The sequence below is a fragment of the Nematolebias whitei genome, chromosome 21, assembly GCF_014905685.2.
Source record: "Nematolebias whitei isolate Nwh7 chromosome 21, NemWhi1, whole genome shotgun sequence".
NCBI classification, from domain to species: Eukaryota; Metazoa; Chordata; class Actinopteri; order Cyprinodontiformes; family Rivulidae; genus Nematolebias; species Nematolebias whitei.
The window spans coordinates 9,423,636-9,438,811 of record NC_056518.1 but is presented as its reverse complement, the minus strand read 5'-3'; the positions used below and the strand labels follow the sequence as shown (position 1 = coordinate 9,438,811).

At 39.0% G+C, this 15,176-nt stretch overlaps 1 protein-coding gene across 1 annotated transcript in view; it reads right to left on the bottom strand.

Annotated features, from left to right (window-relative positions):
• dph6 (diphthamine biosynthesis 6) overlaps nucleotides 1-11,808 on the bottom strand; it is an 87,661-nt gene extending 75,853 nt beyond the window's left edge. Inside the window, exons 1-3 of the mRNA XM_037695301.1 lie at nucleotides 11,704-11,808; nucleotides 11,461-11,552; nucleotides 10,272-10,456 (exon numbers count right to left, since the gene is read on the bottom strand). Coding sequence (XP_037551229.1) covers nucleotides 10,272-10,456; nucleotides 11,461-11,552; nucleotides 11,704-11,726 — 300 coding nt within the window. The 5' untranslated portion in view covers nucleotides 11,727-11,808. The remainder of the gene's footprint in view (nucleotides 1-10,271; nucleotides 10,457-11,460; nucleotides 11,553-11,703) is intronic.
• Between the last annotated feature and the right edge of the window lie 3,368 nt (nucleotides 11,809-15,176).

The following is a 15,176-nucleotide window of genomic DNA, read 5'->3' as shown; positions in this document are numbered from 1 at the left end:
CTCCCGACGGCCTCGGAGACAGGCCGACTATCAATTTCTCCTGGGACGTGAGTACCCAAGGACAAAAGCTTCATCTATCCCACCCCCACTCCCCGAGAACTTTCTGTGCAAGCTTATCAGAACTGTCCACTGAAACAACATCTTCAGAAACTGTAGCTGATCTGAAAAAACGCTCATGGACAAATCTCAACACCTTGATGTCAAATGCAAATGTAATCATGTTTTAATTGTGCTTGCTGGTAGAGTTTTTTGATGTCTCAAATCGTGTCCTGATAGACAAGATGTGAAAGATCTTTGTTTGTAATACCACTATCTACCCTCATGTTTCTACCCCTTTTCCTATCTAAGATTATTATCTGATAAGGACAAAAATGGCCGCGCTTTCTACAGTTGCAGCTTCGTGCACTTTGCCCATCTTTCGGACAACTGTACGTACATATTAGTGTTGTACCTCGGTGCAATTCCAATAAAGTTTCTTCTGATTCTGATTAAATCAGCAGCTCCCAGTTGTAGAAAACCACCTTGCTGTTATGGTTATGCATCAAAACAAATGTCCAAATGTAAAAAAGGTTTCAGTAACAATCCTTCCAGCGGCACAGCATCGGACAGCAGAGGAAGTAATCATCCGAAAAAAGCGATTTACATCCAGAAAAAAAGAGTAATTCAAGTTTTCAAAAGCAAAATCTCAGAATGAATGTAAAAGAGCTGCTCCAACATGCAGCCATCTTGAGCAGTGCAATTCCGGAACAAACAACTAGTTTGTTATAATAATATTCCACATTAATATTGCAACTGAAAATATTGCAGATTCCTAAATGTATTAAATATTTCACACTCAAAGTTTACAAAACTCAAAGTTGCTTCAAAGTATATATAGAAGGAAAATCCCTCTAAACAATCTGTGATCCATTGTAACAGCATAAAAAATGGACACGGAGGCTTAGCAAGCATCTTTGTAAAACAAACATCAGGCAAAATCTTGCTCGAAAAGTCTTTCAAGACACATTCCCTTTGGTAAATTGGTGATGCTGTGTGTTTGAAGTAGCCGATGAGTGACGGGATCTTCCTTTGTGCTTGTGGACGAGCTGGCAAGATGATTCAACATGTGTCAGTCTTTAACTATACACTGTGTCGCAACAAGAAAAACAAAGTTCTCACTAAGCCTAAGGCTCATAAAGTCTAAATGCCTCAGCCAGTTTCAGAAAACACGTAGGTCAAGGCATCAAGAAGTGAAGAGAGGAAGTAGACTAGAGGATAGAATTATCCTCTGCTTAGGTCACTGCGCAGGTGTGACCAGCTAACAGAGGATTGACTTGACACATTGTCTCCTCAACATGACGAGTGAGGCAAGATTATGAAGCCCACAGAAATGTGACGAGTGACATGCAAGTGTATACCGGAGCTTGCTAAAAACTGAAAGAAGAAACAGATTTGATCCATGAAGGCGCTCCTCCAGAATTACATTGTCGAGTTTGTATTTTGTACCGTTTACTAGACTGAACTTTACTCACAATGACTGAACTGTTTTCAGCAACAGAGCTCGAGCATAAATATGTCATGACGCACAGCTGGAAAATGTAGAAATTCATTGGGGTTAAAAATTTAGAGAGATTAATGTTTCCTGGTTTTCCTTTTAGATATATATGGTTACGTAAACACAAGCCCAGCCAGTTGTCAGACAAGGAGGAATGGAAACGTAGCCAAAACAAGCACAAAGCTCTAGTTTCAGCAGGCCAAGGACAAAGAGGCTTTCCATATTAACATACACAAAAAAATCAATGTCTGGAAGACAAAAATACACAAGACTGTTAATTGATGTATGTGAATGCATGCAATTCAAGCGAACACGCTTAATTATTACTTGGTAATAAAAATTACAACATTTTAAATAAATCAATGAGACGCAAAATGTTTTGTTTTTTTCATTTAGCTGATTAACAGTTTAATGGGGATTTTTGACATGACAAATGATCACACAACTTCCTCTGAACTTTCAAGGTCCTCTCTCCATTAAAAGGATAACAAATAAGTACTAGAAACGACGTTCCCTGGGGGATAAAACAAAGTCATGATCCCGGTTGTGTCGTAGCAACATTCCCACTTGGCTGAGGTAAAGGTTTGTTTGAGCCTCTCAGGCAGGAAGCTGAGTGAGTGGAGCAGAATCAAAGAGCAATGTCAGTTTTTTAAGGTCCAAAACAAATGCCTAGTCCACAGAGTGTATTCACACACATGTACTAGTGTCCATGTATGCACACACACACACACAGAAAACTAAATGTTTTTCTAGCAAGGTCAGATTCCAGGCTTTTGGCATTGTGGCTCTCCTAGCTGACATCCTCCATAGATCCAAAAGACATGACAAACACCCCCACCTCTATCCACTCCCCAGTGAGAGACTGGGGAAAAATATAGCAGTGATGCTGGTTTAACCTACTCTCCAGACTCCAGACAGTGTTTTTTTTCTAAGGACGGTCATGACTTTAACTGCGGGAGGTGATGGGGCCTGCCACAAATATTTCTTGAGGGGAATGGTTCACAGAACGAAACATAAAAGAGCTCTTAAATTTGAGTAGATGAATGGCAAGGAGTGAAAGACTTTACACCACCTGTTATGAGGCAGACTAGCTGTGGAGAATGGTGAATTTAAAATATTTAATAGCAACTGTTTACATTATTTTTGCTTCTCTTAAACACCTTAGATCATTCATTCAGTTTTATGTTGCTTAGACAATTTGAATACATAGCTGTCATGAGCTACATATAAACCCTTAAAGTCATCTAACATTTTATCTTTAAATAAAGTCAAAATGGAACTTTTAAGAATACATTAGGGTTGTAATATTAATTGATGTGATAAAAAGGCTACACTAAATAACGGTTAACAATAATAAATAAATAAATGAAGAAATCATAAGCATGTGATGACATAGAGGGGACAACACATTAACGATTTTACAGAAAATGTTAACAATGCAATTTTTATAGTAATACTGTAAACGTATATTTCAGTGGAGATCCTAAAAGCAAATAGGTACTAAGCATCAAAATAAAACGAGAAGGAAAGAATAGTGAAACACACGTTCTTCACTGGAACAATGTGCACCCCAGCAGTCTGAGGTGGCTCATGCTTTTGGCAAAGTCGAGATAAGGCTATCAGCTTCCATCATCACTTAACAAGATGAAGCAAAGTACATTAAGCAGACAAATACAAACAAATTTGAAAGGCTTGAGGCTCGACTCTTTATCTAATGTTTGCTGGGACTGGTAGCGTCAGTTGGTGGGAAATGAGCCTGCATCTAAAAGATCCTGTCCCGCCACTTCCACACAGCCAGCGAACAATACACAGCCCCATTATCTCAACACTAATGCTATCCTTCCTCATGTGCAAAACAAGCCTGTAATCTCAAACCCACTGCCACAGTGCTGACCAACACAAATACAAGAACTTCAGACCCAAGGAAGAGATAACAATGGCTATCACAGAGAGGCAATGAACAAATCTATACTCGCTCATGCCCTAATATATTTTTAAATAAAGCACTCTGAACTTCGCTGAAATGAAATGATAAAATAAACATGTAGAAATGATTGTGCGTTTGCCATAAACTGCTTGTAACCTTGGTCCAATAACACCATTTAGAGGTCTCTGTGCACCGCAAACCACCTACAACAAGCCTGCATTAGCTTTGTTATTGATCTGATCCTCTAAACCCTGGCTGTGACCCCAGAGGTCATGATTTATGTATTAAGCAGCTTTTTAAAGAAATCCATTTTCCTTTGAGCCCCCGATGTACGTCTAATGCGGCACCATACTGGTAATCAGAGAGCGCCTGGATGTTTGATTTTGAACCCCCCTTTTCCTTTCATGGTTCACACCCCTCCTCAACATCTTGTCTCACTACACCTCAGCTGCCTAATCAATACTACAGAGCTCCTGGTCCAACTAGAGATTCCTCCCCCTCCTCCTCGCTGCTCCTTTCTTCCTCGTCTCCCTTCTGCTCTTCCCTCCTCTCTCCTCTCGCAGCAGGAAGCACCTCCATCAGGACACTTGCTACAAGACATCGCAGTGCTTCTGAAGGGTCGGGATGAAAGTGTGACGACAGTACAATAGAGGAAAAGTTGATGAAAAGAAGGAGGGAAGAATGTAAAAGAATGCTTGGACTTGTGGACAGACTGCCTCGACGATCTCAGAGGGCCCCGCTCTTGTGTGCTGATGTCAATAATGGAGCAGAAGTAGCAGCGGAGGACGGTATGGGGGAAGAGTGTGTTTAATAAAGGTCAAGAAAACATGGAAAGAAGGAAAGAGAGTGTGTGAGTTTAGGAGAAGGATTGTCTCACTAAACATTTTAGCACACAACAGAGGAAGGGAACGTTTCATCTGCATCTCAGGATGCCTCTTCAGAGCATTTTTACACATCGCAAGAAAACAATACAATTAAAAAAGTAATTAAACATGTTACTTGACCTGTGACAAAATTATCCACGAGAATAAAACAAACTTTTATGAAAAACTAGTTTCTGAAAAGTTGCCGTAGGATAGTAAATTAGATGTTCTGAAAGTAGGGCTGGACAATAATTCGATATCGATATAGATCACGATATACTTTTATTCAATAATGGTGATATGAGGTTTAAGCACATTTTCGATATGATTACAGCGTTTCACTGAAACATTTCTTTTTCTGTTCGGGTTGAAGCGGCCACTTCAGTTTCAACCTGAACAGAAAAAGCCGCAACACAACTACTTCAGTGCGTGATGACGTACACCACAGCTCGAAGGAGTTAGCGGTAGCAGGCTAGGCTAGGCCAAGATTTAACACGCGGTAAGTTTTCTCTTCAAAATGAGTTCCCATGACCGTCAGAATGTGACTGAACAACCTTTCACAAGCGAAGAGAAAGCAGATGACATAACTGATAAGAGAGGAAAGACTAATTCAGCGGTGTGGAAGTGGTTCGGCTAAGTGTGCTGCAAAATGTGCCGGAGAGTCGTTCCAACTAGCGGTGGGAACACATCTAACTTGTTCATCTGAGCAGTTTCCACTCGATAGAATCTGCTGAAAGTCAGAAGATGAAGCGCAACAAAAGTTTGAGTCAACGTGTCCCTGAAACAACAGCCTCAGCTGTATCAAAAGAGAAACCCAGGCAGCAAACATTAGTTTTAACTTTAAACAACAACATAATAAAAGGTGAACATTAATTTGTATAGTTTGTACAGTTTTTTCTAAATATATTGTTTATATCGATATCGGAATTATATCGTTATCGAACGAAATTAAGAAATATATTGTGATAAAAGTTTTGGCCATATCGTCCAGCCCTAACTGAAAGTAACATTTCCATGGCTCACAAAGCTGTGTCTCAGTATGTTAGAGATGTTGCAGCACTGCTAATTATAGCTGGTGGAGTAGAGCATGAGCATGTATCTTCTATTATCACTCTAATGAGTTTAAGTGTCTTTATTCATCAGCTCAAAGGTTACACATTTAGTCAAGATAGAGCGGATTTCTTTTTTCATATATATTTTATCTAATGTTACAATAAGTGACTTTAACTAGAATTTTCAAAACTCACTTTCAAACAATTTGTTACTTTTACGAAACATCTTTGTGTTTCCTAAAACAGGCGTGCTTGTCTGAACAATGTATAAATGAAAACGCGTGTGCACGTCCAGTTATTATGAACTCAAGTCGAGCGTGGAGAAGAGAAGTGCACGGAGGGGCGAGAGGAAAGAGAGCATCTGTCTGAGCAGGGGTGCTGAAAGAAAGCAAACTGAAGGAGAAGAAGAAAGGCAAAGGTGTGTGAGGAGGACAGAGATGGACCTGTTATCATGGAACAGAGGCCCGGACCGAGCCGGCCTTCAACACACGGGCGTGCATGCAAGCAGACACACACGAGCCAGGTCACGGGGCATAAAGAGCCACTGTGTCAGGTCACAGAGCGCAGGGAGAAGGATATAAGACTTGAGGGATGTGATATGACTAACATGAGGGGGTTTCGAAGGCTTTGGGCAGCAGGGGACTGGCGTTACAGCCAGGGGTGACTGACACTGTTGATCTGTATCACACATCAGAGCAGATCATAGAAAGAAGAGCAGACCGACCGCGCACTAACAACTTATAATATATTATTTAAAAAGGAGCACGCCTCCACACAGACACCAAATAAACAAGTATTTAAGCCCTTAAACAGCAACATAAAATTGTTTTGCAGTTAGTGTTTACACCCCGGCTTATTTCGAAGCCTTGCGGTTGAGAAAGATGCAATTTCTTTTATGAAAATATAGCCCCAAGCCCTAAAGCGGTTCCCTAAAAATGCTGCTCCTCTTCCTCAAAGAACGGGGTTCAAAGATCAGCAACTGGCAGGATGGGACAGGGTACGGTGCAACTTGCAGGTCTATCAGGTTACACACTTCAAAGGAGCGCGGCCCTCGCACAGCCAGCGATGAGAGCAAAGGGCCCTAAACGCCACATTGTCATTCTGCTATTATCACTACTGCCAGAAAAAGGATAGCTTTTTTTATTATAATCATAATTAGTTGTTTCAACGATCGTTCTGAAGAATATGATCTTTTCCTTTGAAAATGTTAAAGGGTTCATTCTCAGGCAACTTTGTTGTTTCAGTGAATTGGAATGATCCATAGATGGCACTGTTGGCTCAGGCTACAAGTTTGTTGCAGGCACTTCGGAGGAGGAGGAGGAGGAGGAGGAGGGAGGCATGTTCACCTAAAACACAACTTTGGATCTGAAACAAAAAAAGAAACTTTAATCTACAGTCAAGTTTTTTTGTGTGTTTTTTTTTTTTTTTTGCCAAATATAATCTTATAACTACTAATTAATTAATTCAAAGTTCTGGGAAAAGATCACACTTTCTGAATAGAGAACACTTATTCAAGTGAAAACAGATCTTTTTACAGCAAATTATCAGTTTTCTTAACACTCCTCCATCCATTTCTTCTATACCTAACACCTATTAAATATCAAAACAAATCGTACTAGACTGAAAGTGACAAGACTTGGAACTTTAAGCAAATCAATTTTTATGTTTTTTTTAAGGCAGTCAACAAAATTAGTAAAACTGACTAACATATGCAGAGCACAAGGTCTAAATTAGTCAACATACTGATTAGTGGGAAAGCAAAAAAAATCTGCTTTGTAGAGCAGCGACTGAAACTGAAATCTGAGACATCAAGTCATATTCTTATGGTCGCCATCACTCAGTAACCAAAAGAGGAAGCCTGTTGTTTATGGTGCAGGATTGTTGATGACAGTGAGAAGGGTAAATGGGGACATGACTCCAGGTCTGCAGGCCTGTAAGGGTCCCGTGGGAGTCCAACTGCCCTGATCTATGGCCTGTCTGAATGCCGAGGTCAGGCCAGAGGAGCCCTGGAAATGGAAAATTAGCAGGCTTTTGCAATTAGAGAAATGCCCACAGGCAGACATGGTGTTGCATCACATGCAACAGAAATATCTGCTATTTAAATTTTCAGTCACAAGACGTTAAAATACTAGAAACTGGGCTGTATTCAACAAAACTTCACCAGCTCAAGAGATTCTCCGTAGTAGTAGTAAAATGTGTCAGGCTGAAGATTTTTATAGGAAATGGCAAAAAAGACAGGAAGAAGGTGTGAAATGCCTTCAGGTGGCCTGACTTGGCCTTGCAGTGAAGGCTGTACGTGTGGACAAGTCCATGCCCTGGAGCAGCCTTACCTTACGTCTCCAAATCAGCCTTTAAAAAGGACCGTTGGAAAACCTTATCCCTCTTATTTCCACCACATCAAGCCAACTCCCACCTCAACAACAAACTCCCATCCAAAATCCCAGCGGAGGCGTTTAAATTTTGATGTATCTAGCTAAAATATGAGGTTGTGTAGGGGTGCAGAGGGGATAAAACGTAACACAGGATCAATCCCCACAAACAGCTCGTGTTGACAGCAGGAAAAGCTCTTGGAGCTGTTGAAGTTTCTGTCCAGGTAGCTTCCTCGTGGCTGCAGGCGGTCAGACAGACAGGTAGTGCCAGCGGTGAGTTAAACACACACACGGTTATCTCAGAGCTGTCAGTCAGCCACCCTGCACCACACCGGACCACCGAGGTCTCATGCATAATTTGCCATCAAATGAATATTTTCTCAGCGTCCCGGCAAACGTGGTGTTTGATGAAATATTAATTCAGTGATTAATTTTTGTATCTGATCTTCTGTCAAGTGAGATAAAAAATACTGAACTTTTTCCTGTGAAGCCATTGTTGAAGGGCACCTCTCTCCAACTCTGCTCATTAAACTTTAATCAAGTGATACAGCAAGCACACTAATGTTCCGAGGTGAGGCCAAAAGAAAACTTACTACATTTAGAAAGGAAGTTGAGGCATACTAAATGAGGCTAAAAGCACTAACATGATTTTTTACTTTTACAAACAAATCGACTGAGTTTGACAACAGGAACTGTGCAGCAGACCAGCTGATGCTACAGAAGCTCGTTCAGAGAGTATGATGGGCTACCACTTGACTATAAATCCAAAATATCCAACCTGTTTGACTTTGTTTGTTTTAATGTCCTTTTCAAACTTTTGGAGTTTTTAGTAGTCAAACACATTGCAATCATAAATAAAATGTGCTTTTTGTGCACACTGGTCTTATGAATGAAGTTGTTGTGTATCAATGCTAAGCATCTTTTCTTGTTTCGGGCGGCTGTGGCTGAGTGGTTAGAGCAGTTATCCTCCAATGCAATAGTTGGGGGTTCGACTCCACCAGCAGTCACATGCTGAAGTGTCCCTGGGCAAGACACTGAACCCCTCGCTGCCTCTGATGTGTGTCCCATCAGTGTATGAATGTGATCTAAAGCACTGATAAGTCTCTTTAGAATGATTTGTTCAATTATCTTTGTAGAGATCTAAAGAGTGCTGTATGAATGGATAAATGAGGCACAGAGTGTAAAGTGCTTTAAGTATCTTGATAAGATAGAAAGGTGCTATATAAGTACAGTCCATTTTGTTTCTGGGTACCAGTTTATGCTGGTCAGGGATTACAGTAAATTACTTGTACTGTAACCTTAATCCTATAAAATGTTATTTTATTTATCGTATTTTTCGGCCTATAAGTTGCAGATTTTTGCATAATTTACATGCCTTGCAACTTATAGGCCTAGGCAACATATTTATGGATTTTTTCCCATATTTATAAACCAACTTTTGGCTGAGATATGACCGTTTCCATTCATTCTGACTGTAAAAAAAGAGAGCAGTACCACTTTCAGCCACTAGATGGTAGCAGAGTAGTAATAGCTGTATGGCATGTCGTTGTATCATGTAATACGTAAACGTGGCTATAATAACAAATTCAATACAAAAACAACTGGACTTTATTATACTATACTGTATACGTTATTGTTTTTTTCTTGAACTTTTTGAATTTACCATGTCCTGGATGACTGAGAATCTTCAACAGCCATTAGTGACACAATCGGCTTGCCATATACCCAACTTTATTCTGCTCACTGCTTGGAACGGTCAAACCAGCTGCATCGCCCTGGCAAAATGCAGCTAATTTGACCATTAAAGTACATTTATTAAGCAAGCGTTACACTGAGACACTCCTTTACTATAATTTAGAGCAAACAAATAATTGCGTTTAAGTGTTAATCTTGTTAAATTCTTGTTAGAAGTCCTCAAGTGCACACTCTCGCAGCCGCCATTTAGCAGCACATCGATTTTTGGCATAACACCGGCCCACATTTCCAGGTTGTCAGCGGTGACGCATAATAAATGCGACGTATACGGCGAAGCGACATATTTATGGATTTTTCCACTTTATTAGACAAATATGGACTGATGCAACTTATAGGGCGGAGTGACGTGTACGGCAGAAAATACGGTAATACAGACATTCTGGAATAGAGAAAAAAAATCACTTTTGACTTGTCAGTAACCAATCACAGTTGTCCAACATTTTTCAGTCAGGTCATCTGGACAGTTTCTTTTTTTTTTGTGCTGAAATGTTTTGCCTTCGATCCGGAAGGCTTCATCAGTATAAAAAAAAAGTAAAAAAAAAAAAAAAGAAACTGTCCAGATGACCTGACTGAAAAATGTTGGATTTTATACCTGGATTATTGAGCATGGACTTTGTTGTCAATCACAGTTGTCTTTACAAGGATGCACAAACCTACAAAATGTTAGCGGCTGAGATTTTGCTTCAGCACTGGACGTTAATAAAACAGGTGAAATATCACTGGCAGGACTTTTTTTTTTTTCCCTAAATTATTTTTAACAGAAAAGCACACCTTGACAAGATGCAGCAGCTGGTACAGGTCCTCCACCTCGTCCCCCTCTGTTATACTGTAGTTTCTGCTGGTGTCCAGGCTGCAGCCCTGGATGGTGCGTCTATAAAGAGGCAAGTCCATGGCTTCAGCATACAGCTCTATAGCTTGGTGGCCCACGGTCTGGTACATGTAGCTGTCCAACTCGTCTGAAGCACAAGACAAAATATGTCAGAGTCCAAACCTGATGACAGTATGTCAGTCATGTGTTTGCAAAAAGAGATGAAGACTCACTGAAATACAAGAAAAGGGTGAAGCTAACTACAGACACCGCCACAGGCTTCACTTAGTTTAAGGTGCCATGCTTCAAATGTTATAATTATTTGCAAATACTTTTATATAACTAATTTGTTGTATTCTTAAAATATGAAATATAAAACTCCTATACCAAAACAAAAAAAAAGATTTCAAAAACTATTAATAAAAATTGTTGTCACTGTGAAAACCTTAGAAACAATAGAAGCACAGCAATATCAGACAAAGTATATTTATGTTTTAATTATTGCTTCAGTTTACTTCCAGAACTGTGACATCATTGATGTAATCTTCACACTGACAAGTACATGTCAACATATAAAGAAAAAATACTCGTCAAAATCACTTGAAAAAAAAAAGTTTGATTTGGAAATTTCAGTAGAGCTCATCTGTCACCAGATAAGAAATATAATAAACAACTTCCTGCTGTGAATGTAAATAACTAATGAGGCAGAATCAGAGATACTCAATTTATCTGTAGTTTCTCTTGTTATGAAGAAGGTGGGAGTTCCTTAAGAGCATAAGGAATAAATGGAGTTAATCAGAAAACAGGCACAAGAATCCCAGCTCAACAAGCATGTCTTCACCTTTTATCTGCACATTTACTTTTTGTTTGTTTTACACAGTCATAAAAAAGGCAAATGTTATTGAAAAAGTTAAAACTACAGCTAGTTATACATTAAATTGGATTATTTTTAGTAAGAAATACGTGTAATATAAATAAAGGCACTGTCAGATATGCAGAAGAAACATCTCCAAACATTATAATTGACCATTTGCTAATTAAAACAAATGAGCCAATACAATTCTGTAACTTGGATAAAAAGTATAATGACAGAGAGCTGATCCACATACTGCAGCTAACTTCAGTGGCTCATGGTTCAGTGCATTCTCTCACCTTTGTGAGCAGGACGCAGGTTGGCCAGAGCCACAATCCGGTGACCTGCAGCAACACACTGCATCATGTTGTAGCAGCTGTCTTTGCCTCCACTGGATCACACACAAGCACAAAGGTAAAGCTTTTTATGCAGTTAAAAAATGTGTAATAGCTTTGAAAATCAAAACACAGTTCATAAAGTGTTTGTTTTGGAGCTTTGCTAGCGCCAAATATCAGCGACAGAAGTCAAAAAGCTGCGGTTACCTTATCAACGCGACCACTTTCATCTTTTTATATTCTGTTTCCAAGTCTCTCTGCACAAAAATAAATGGTAAGACGTGTGATAACTTCGCTTAGCAACCCATGGATGTACACAATAGCATGTGAGCAAAAGTCTTCCGGGTGCAGGAAGGACCCTGTTTGCATTTTAAGATGCCCCTTAATATGCCTGAGAGAAACTCCGCACCGCTTCGGTGTCGTTGAACTCGGTCGCACGTTTTGCTCAAAACTGAAACAGCAAAGAGAAATACATAAAAGTAATAATGAAAAAAAAAAAAAAATACTTAAAAATAAATTAGTGTACATTTGTATCAGTCACATACAGGACCCAGCTTCATAGAAATTTTAATTTAACTAGTAAAATAACATTTTACATATTGTACTTGAAATAAATTGAATAAATATACAACCCTATACTGAAAAAAAAACTGTCATTCTGACTTGCCCTATTTGTAATCTATTTAAATATGTAAAAAAGTATTTGTTTTGTTTGATTTTACATGTGATATGTCCAGTAAAAAGTTTTATACACTCAGCCTGTCTTAGGTATATGTTGGTTATTGTTTTACACCATTACCAAGCTCCACTGTACTTTTTTCATTCTAGGACTCAAAAGAGGACAAAAAGTCCACGCACTGTTATTCACACACAGGTTGTGCGTTTCCTCTGAGGGAGCCCTGTTCTGCTCAGAGGAAAGCCTTTGATGCTCCTTTTGCTCTGTGTTGTTGTGCCAGAGCAGAATAATTGCTCTGCTTTTGTGTGCTTCCCTCACCTTCTACCCCTAAGCAGGCCAAAGGCAACTGATTCTGTCTGAGAGTACAAAATTGAGAAAGACGTCGTTTCATCCCATCACTTTTAACTAGATTCTCTTTTTTGTTTTTGTTTTGTTACAGTTTTCCCCTTCCATTCAGAATAATTGTAAAAACATACAACCTGCAGATCAGCATCATTTGAATTGTTAAACAAGGGGCATAACTTGAATAAAGTGGTGCTTTTATTGATAAGATAAGGACTTGATGTGATTAATGTGATTTAAAATGACAGATTTTTATTTTATTTCTAAGTTTAACACAAAATAGGTGCATAATTGATACAATTATTTAACTTACTTTTATATATATATATTTTTTATTTTGATTTAAAATGTTATTTTTCTAAATTTGCATCTTACAGTAACTTTTTCCAGTTTTAATTACAATTAAAATTTCTAAGTTTTCCTTTTCAGTTTCTCATAACTGGAGCAGCCCATCCTAAGAGCACGCAACTGCAAAAGAAATTGCAATATTAGTATTTCATCATCGCCAAAAACAAGAGATTAAGTTTTTGAATATTTCTTTGACATGTTCGTTCGAACAGTTTGATCCTGAAAGAACACATTCCTCCTGAATCGGATTGTCCTTCAGATTTGTAAATTTAGTTATATATCACCAATGTCACCCATTTTTTTGACTTATCCTATATATAACAGCCTCTTTCCCACAGGCAGTTTCCATTAAAGCCCAAGCCTAATGCCTATGACTAATGCAAATTGTGTCACTTATCGCTTTTAATTTATATAGTTTATTACCCAGACAAATAAAGTGGTGTGTTGTTCACGTTTTATTTGTGGCAGCATTTTGCTGACATATAGGAACGTTTTATGTCCATACTGTTTGTGCGATGGGGATAAAAAGTGTTGATGGATAGCCCAACTGAGACACAGCCAGTGGATGTGAATATGAGGCGCATAAATATGAAAGCAAGGCAGCAGGAATCAAATGACACCCTTGGCCTTTCCTTAAAGGAGCATGTGCATATGACAGGTGATTTACACGGACACACAAGCTAATTTTTGCTGCACAAGGACACAAAAACTTTGGGTGTAATGAGAAACTAAGGCCTCAAATCACAGGACAATAAATTGAGTGTCAGAACAGGCTAGCCAAGGTTGCAAGCTGAGTGGCCAGAATACAAACTCACATTCGCAGTTCTTTCAACAAAATGACAAAGCAAATCTTCTTGCTTATATTGTGCATCATACTGCTTCCTAAATACAAAATACTTAGATTTTTGAAAGAAAAAAAAAATCTTATAATTTTTTTTGTGATATTTTTTAATATATAAAATCATAAAATATGTCTAAAGAGCATCAGATAAGGCCCCGCAATTGTATCCAGATTTGTCAGGTTTCTTGTGTAAGACTGAGTCCAGTCATGGTTGATAGAGTTTAGTTGCAGAAGGACGTATTGATCAGGTATGTTGATTAGATTTTTTACATTTTTTATTTATTGCTTTTATATGTGGTTTAGTTTTATCCTTCAGTCTGAATACAATGTAGTTTGGGCAGTTCTTGGAAAACATTTTAATTGTACAAGGCCCTATAGTTTCTTTAGGAACGCCAGATTTGAGCCTCTTTGACAACTTGAGTCGTACTCGACAAGGTTAGAAGATGGGCCTGTGATCGGAAAGTTGCAGGTTCAACTCCCGGTACCGTCAACATCAAAATATGGGTGGAAAAGATGAAACATCCACACCTGCCTCCACCTTCATTCACCCCACTCTGAGCCCCTAAGCAAGGCACTCAACCCCCACTATCTGCTCCCTAAACAGGTCTCTCTTGAAAATGAGTTCTCGTGACTCAATGAGACTACCTGGATAAATAAAGGGTCAATGAAACATTAATATCCTGATTCATGCTCAATAATCCAGGTAGAAAAATCCAATGGTTTCTTTTTGTTGAAACGTTTCGTCTTTCATCCAAAAGACTTCATCAGTCCGAGCAGCCACAACAAACTCAGTCTTATATATATCACCTTCTCATAGTGGGTCAAGCAGTTTGATGGTGCTCAGATGCAGGTGCTCAAACATCCAGAGGACCTGACTCAACTTTGATGGATTTTTCTACCTGGTATCAGGATATTTTGAACCACTTTGGCCATGACTGCCTTAAACAAGTCAACGGGGAGATGGTGGACTCCAAAAACCACATGAGCACCATCAAACTGGTTGAGCCCTTATGAGAAGGTGCTATTTATAAGACTGAGTTTGTTGCAGCTCCTCGGACTGATGAAGTCTTTTGGATGAAAGATGAAACATTTCAACAAAAAGAAGCCATCCAGAGGACCTGACTGAACTTAGCTGGCTTATTCAACAATGTTTTAGTAATTGTCCCAGTGAGAACTGTACCAGTCAAGTCAATTCACAACATTTCTTCTGATTCATGGCAGAAGCTAAATCAGATTGGGCCTGCTTTTTTTTTTCTTCCAGATTTATGTTTTCAGTAAGCGGCAAATGTAAAGCAGGCGACATAAAAGACGTAGAAACTAATAAGCCTTTGAACGGTTTTGTCTGTTTTCCAGTCACAACATGGTTTTAGACTTTTCATTGTGGATTATCAACTATCAAACGGAACTGATTTCATTGTGTATAATGTAAAGGGAAAAAATAGAAAACTTAATTATAGATGACGCTGAATGAGC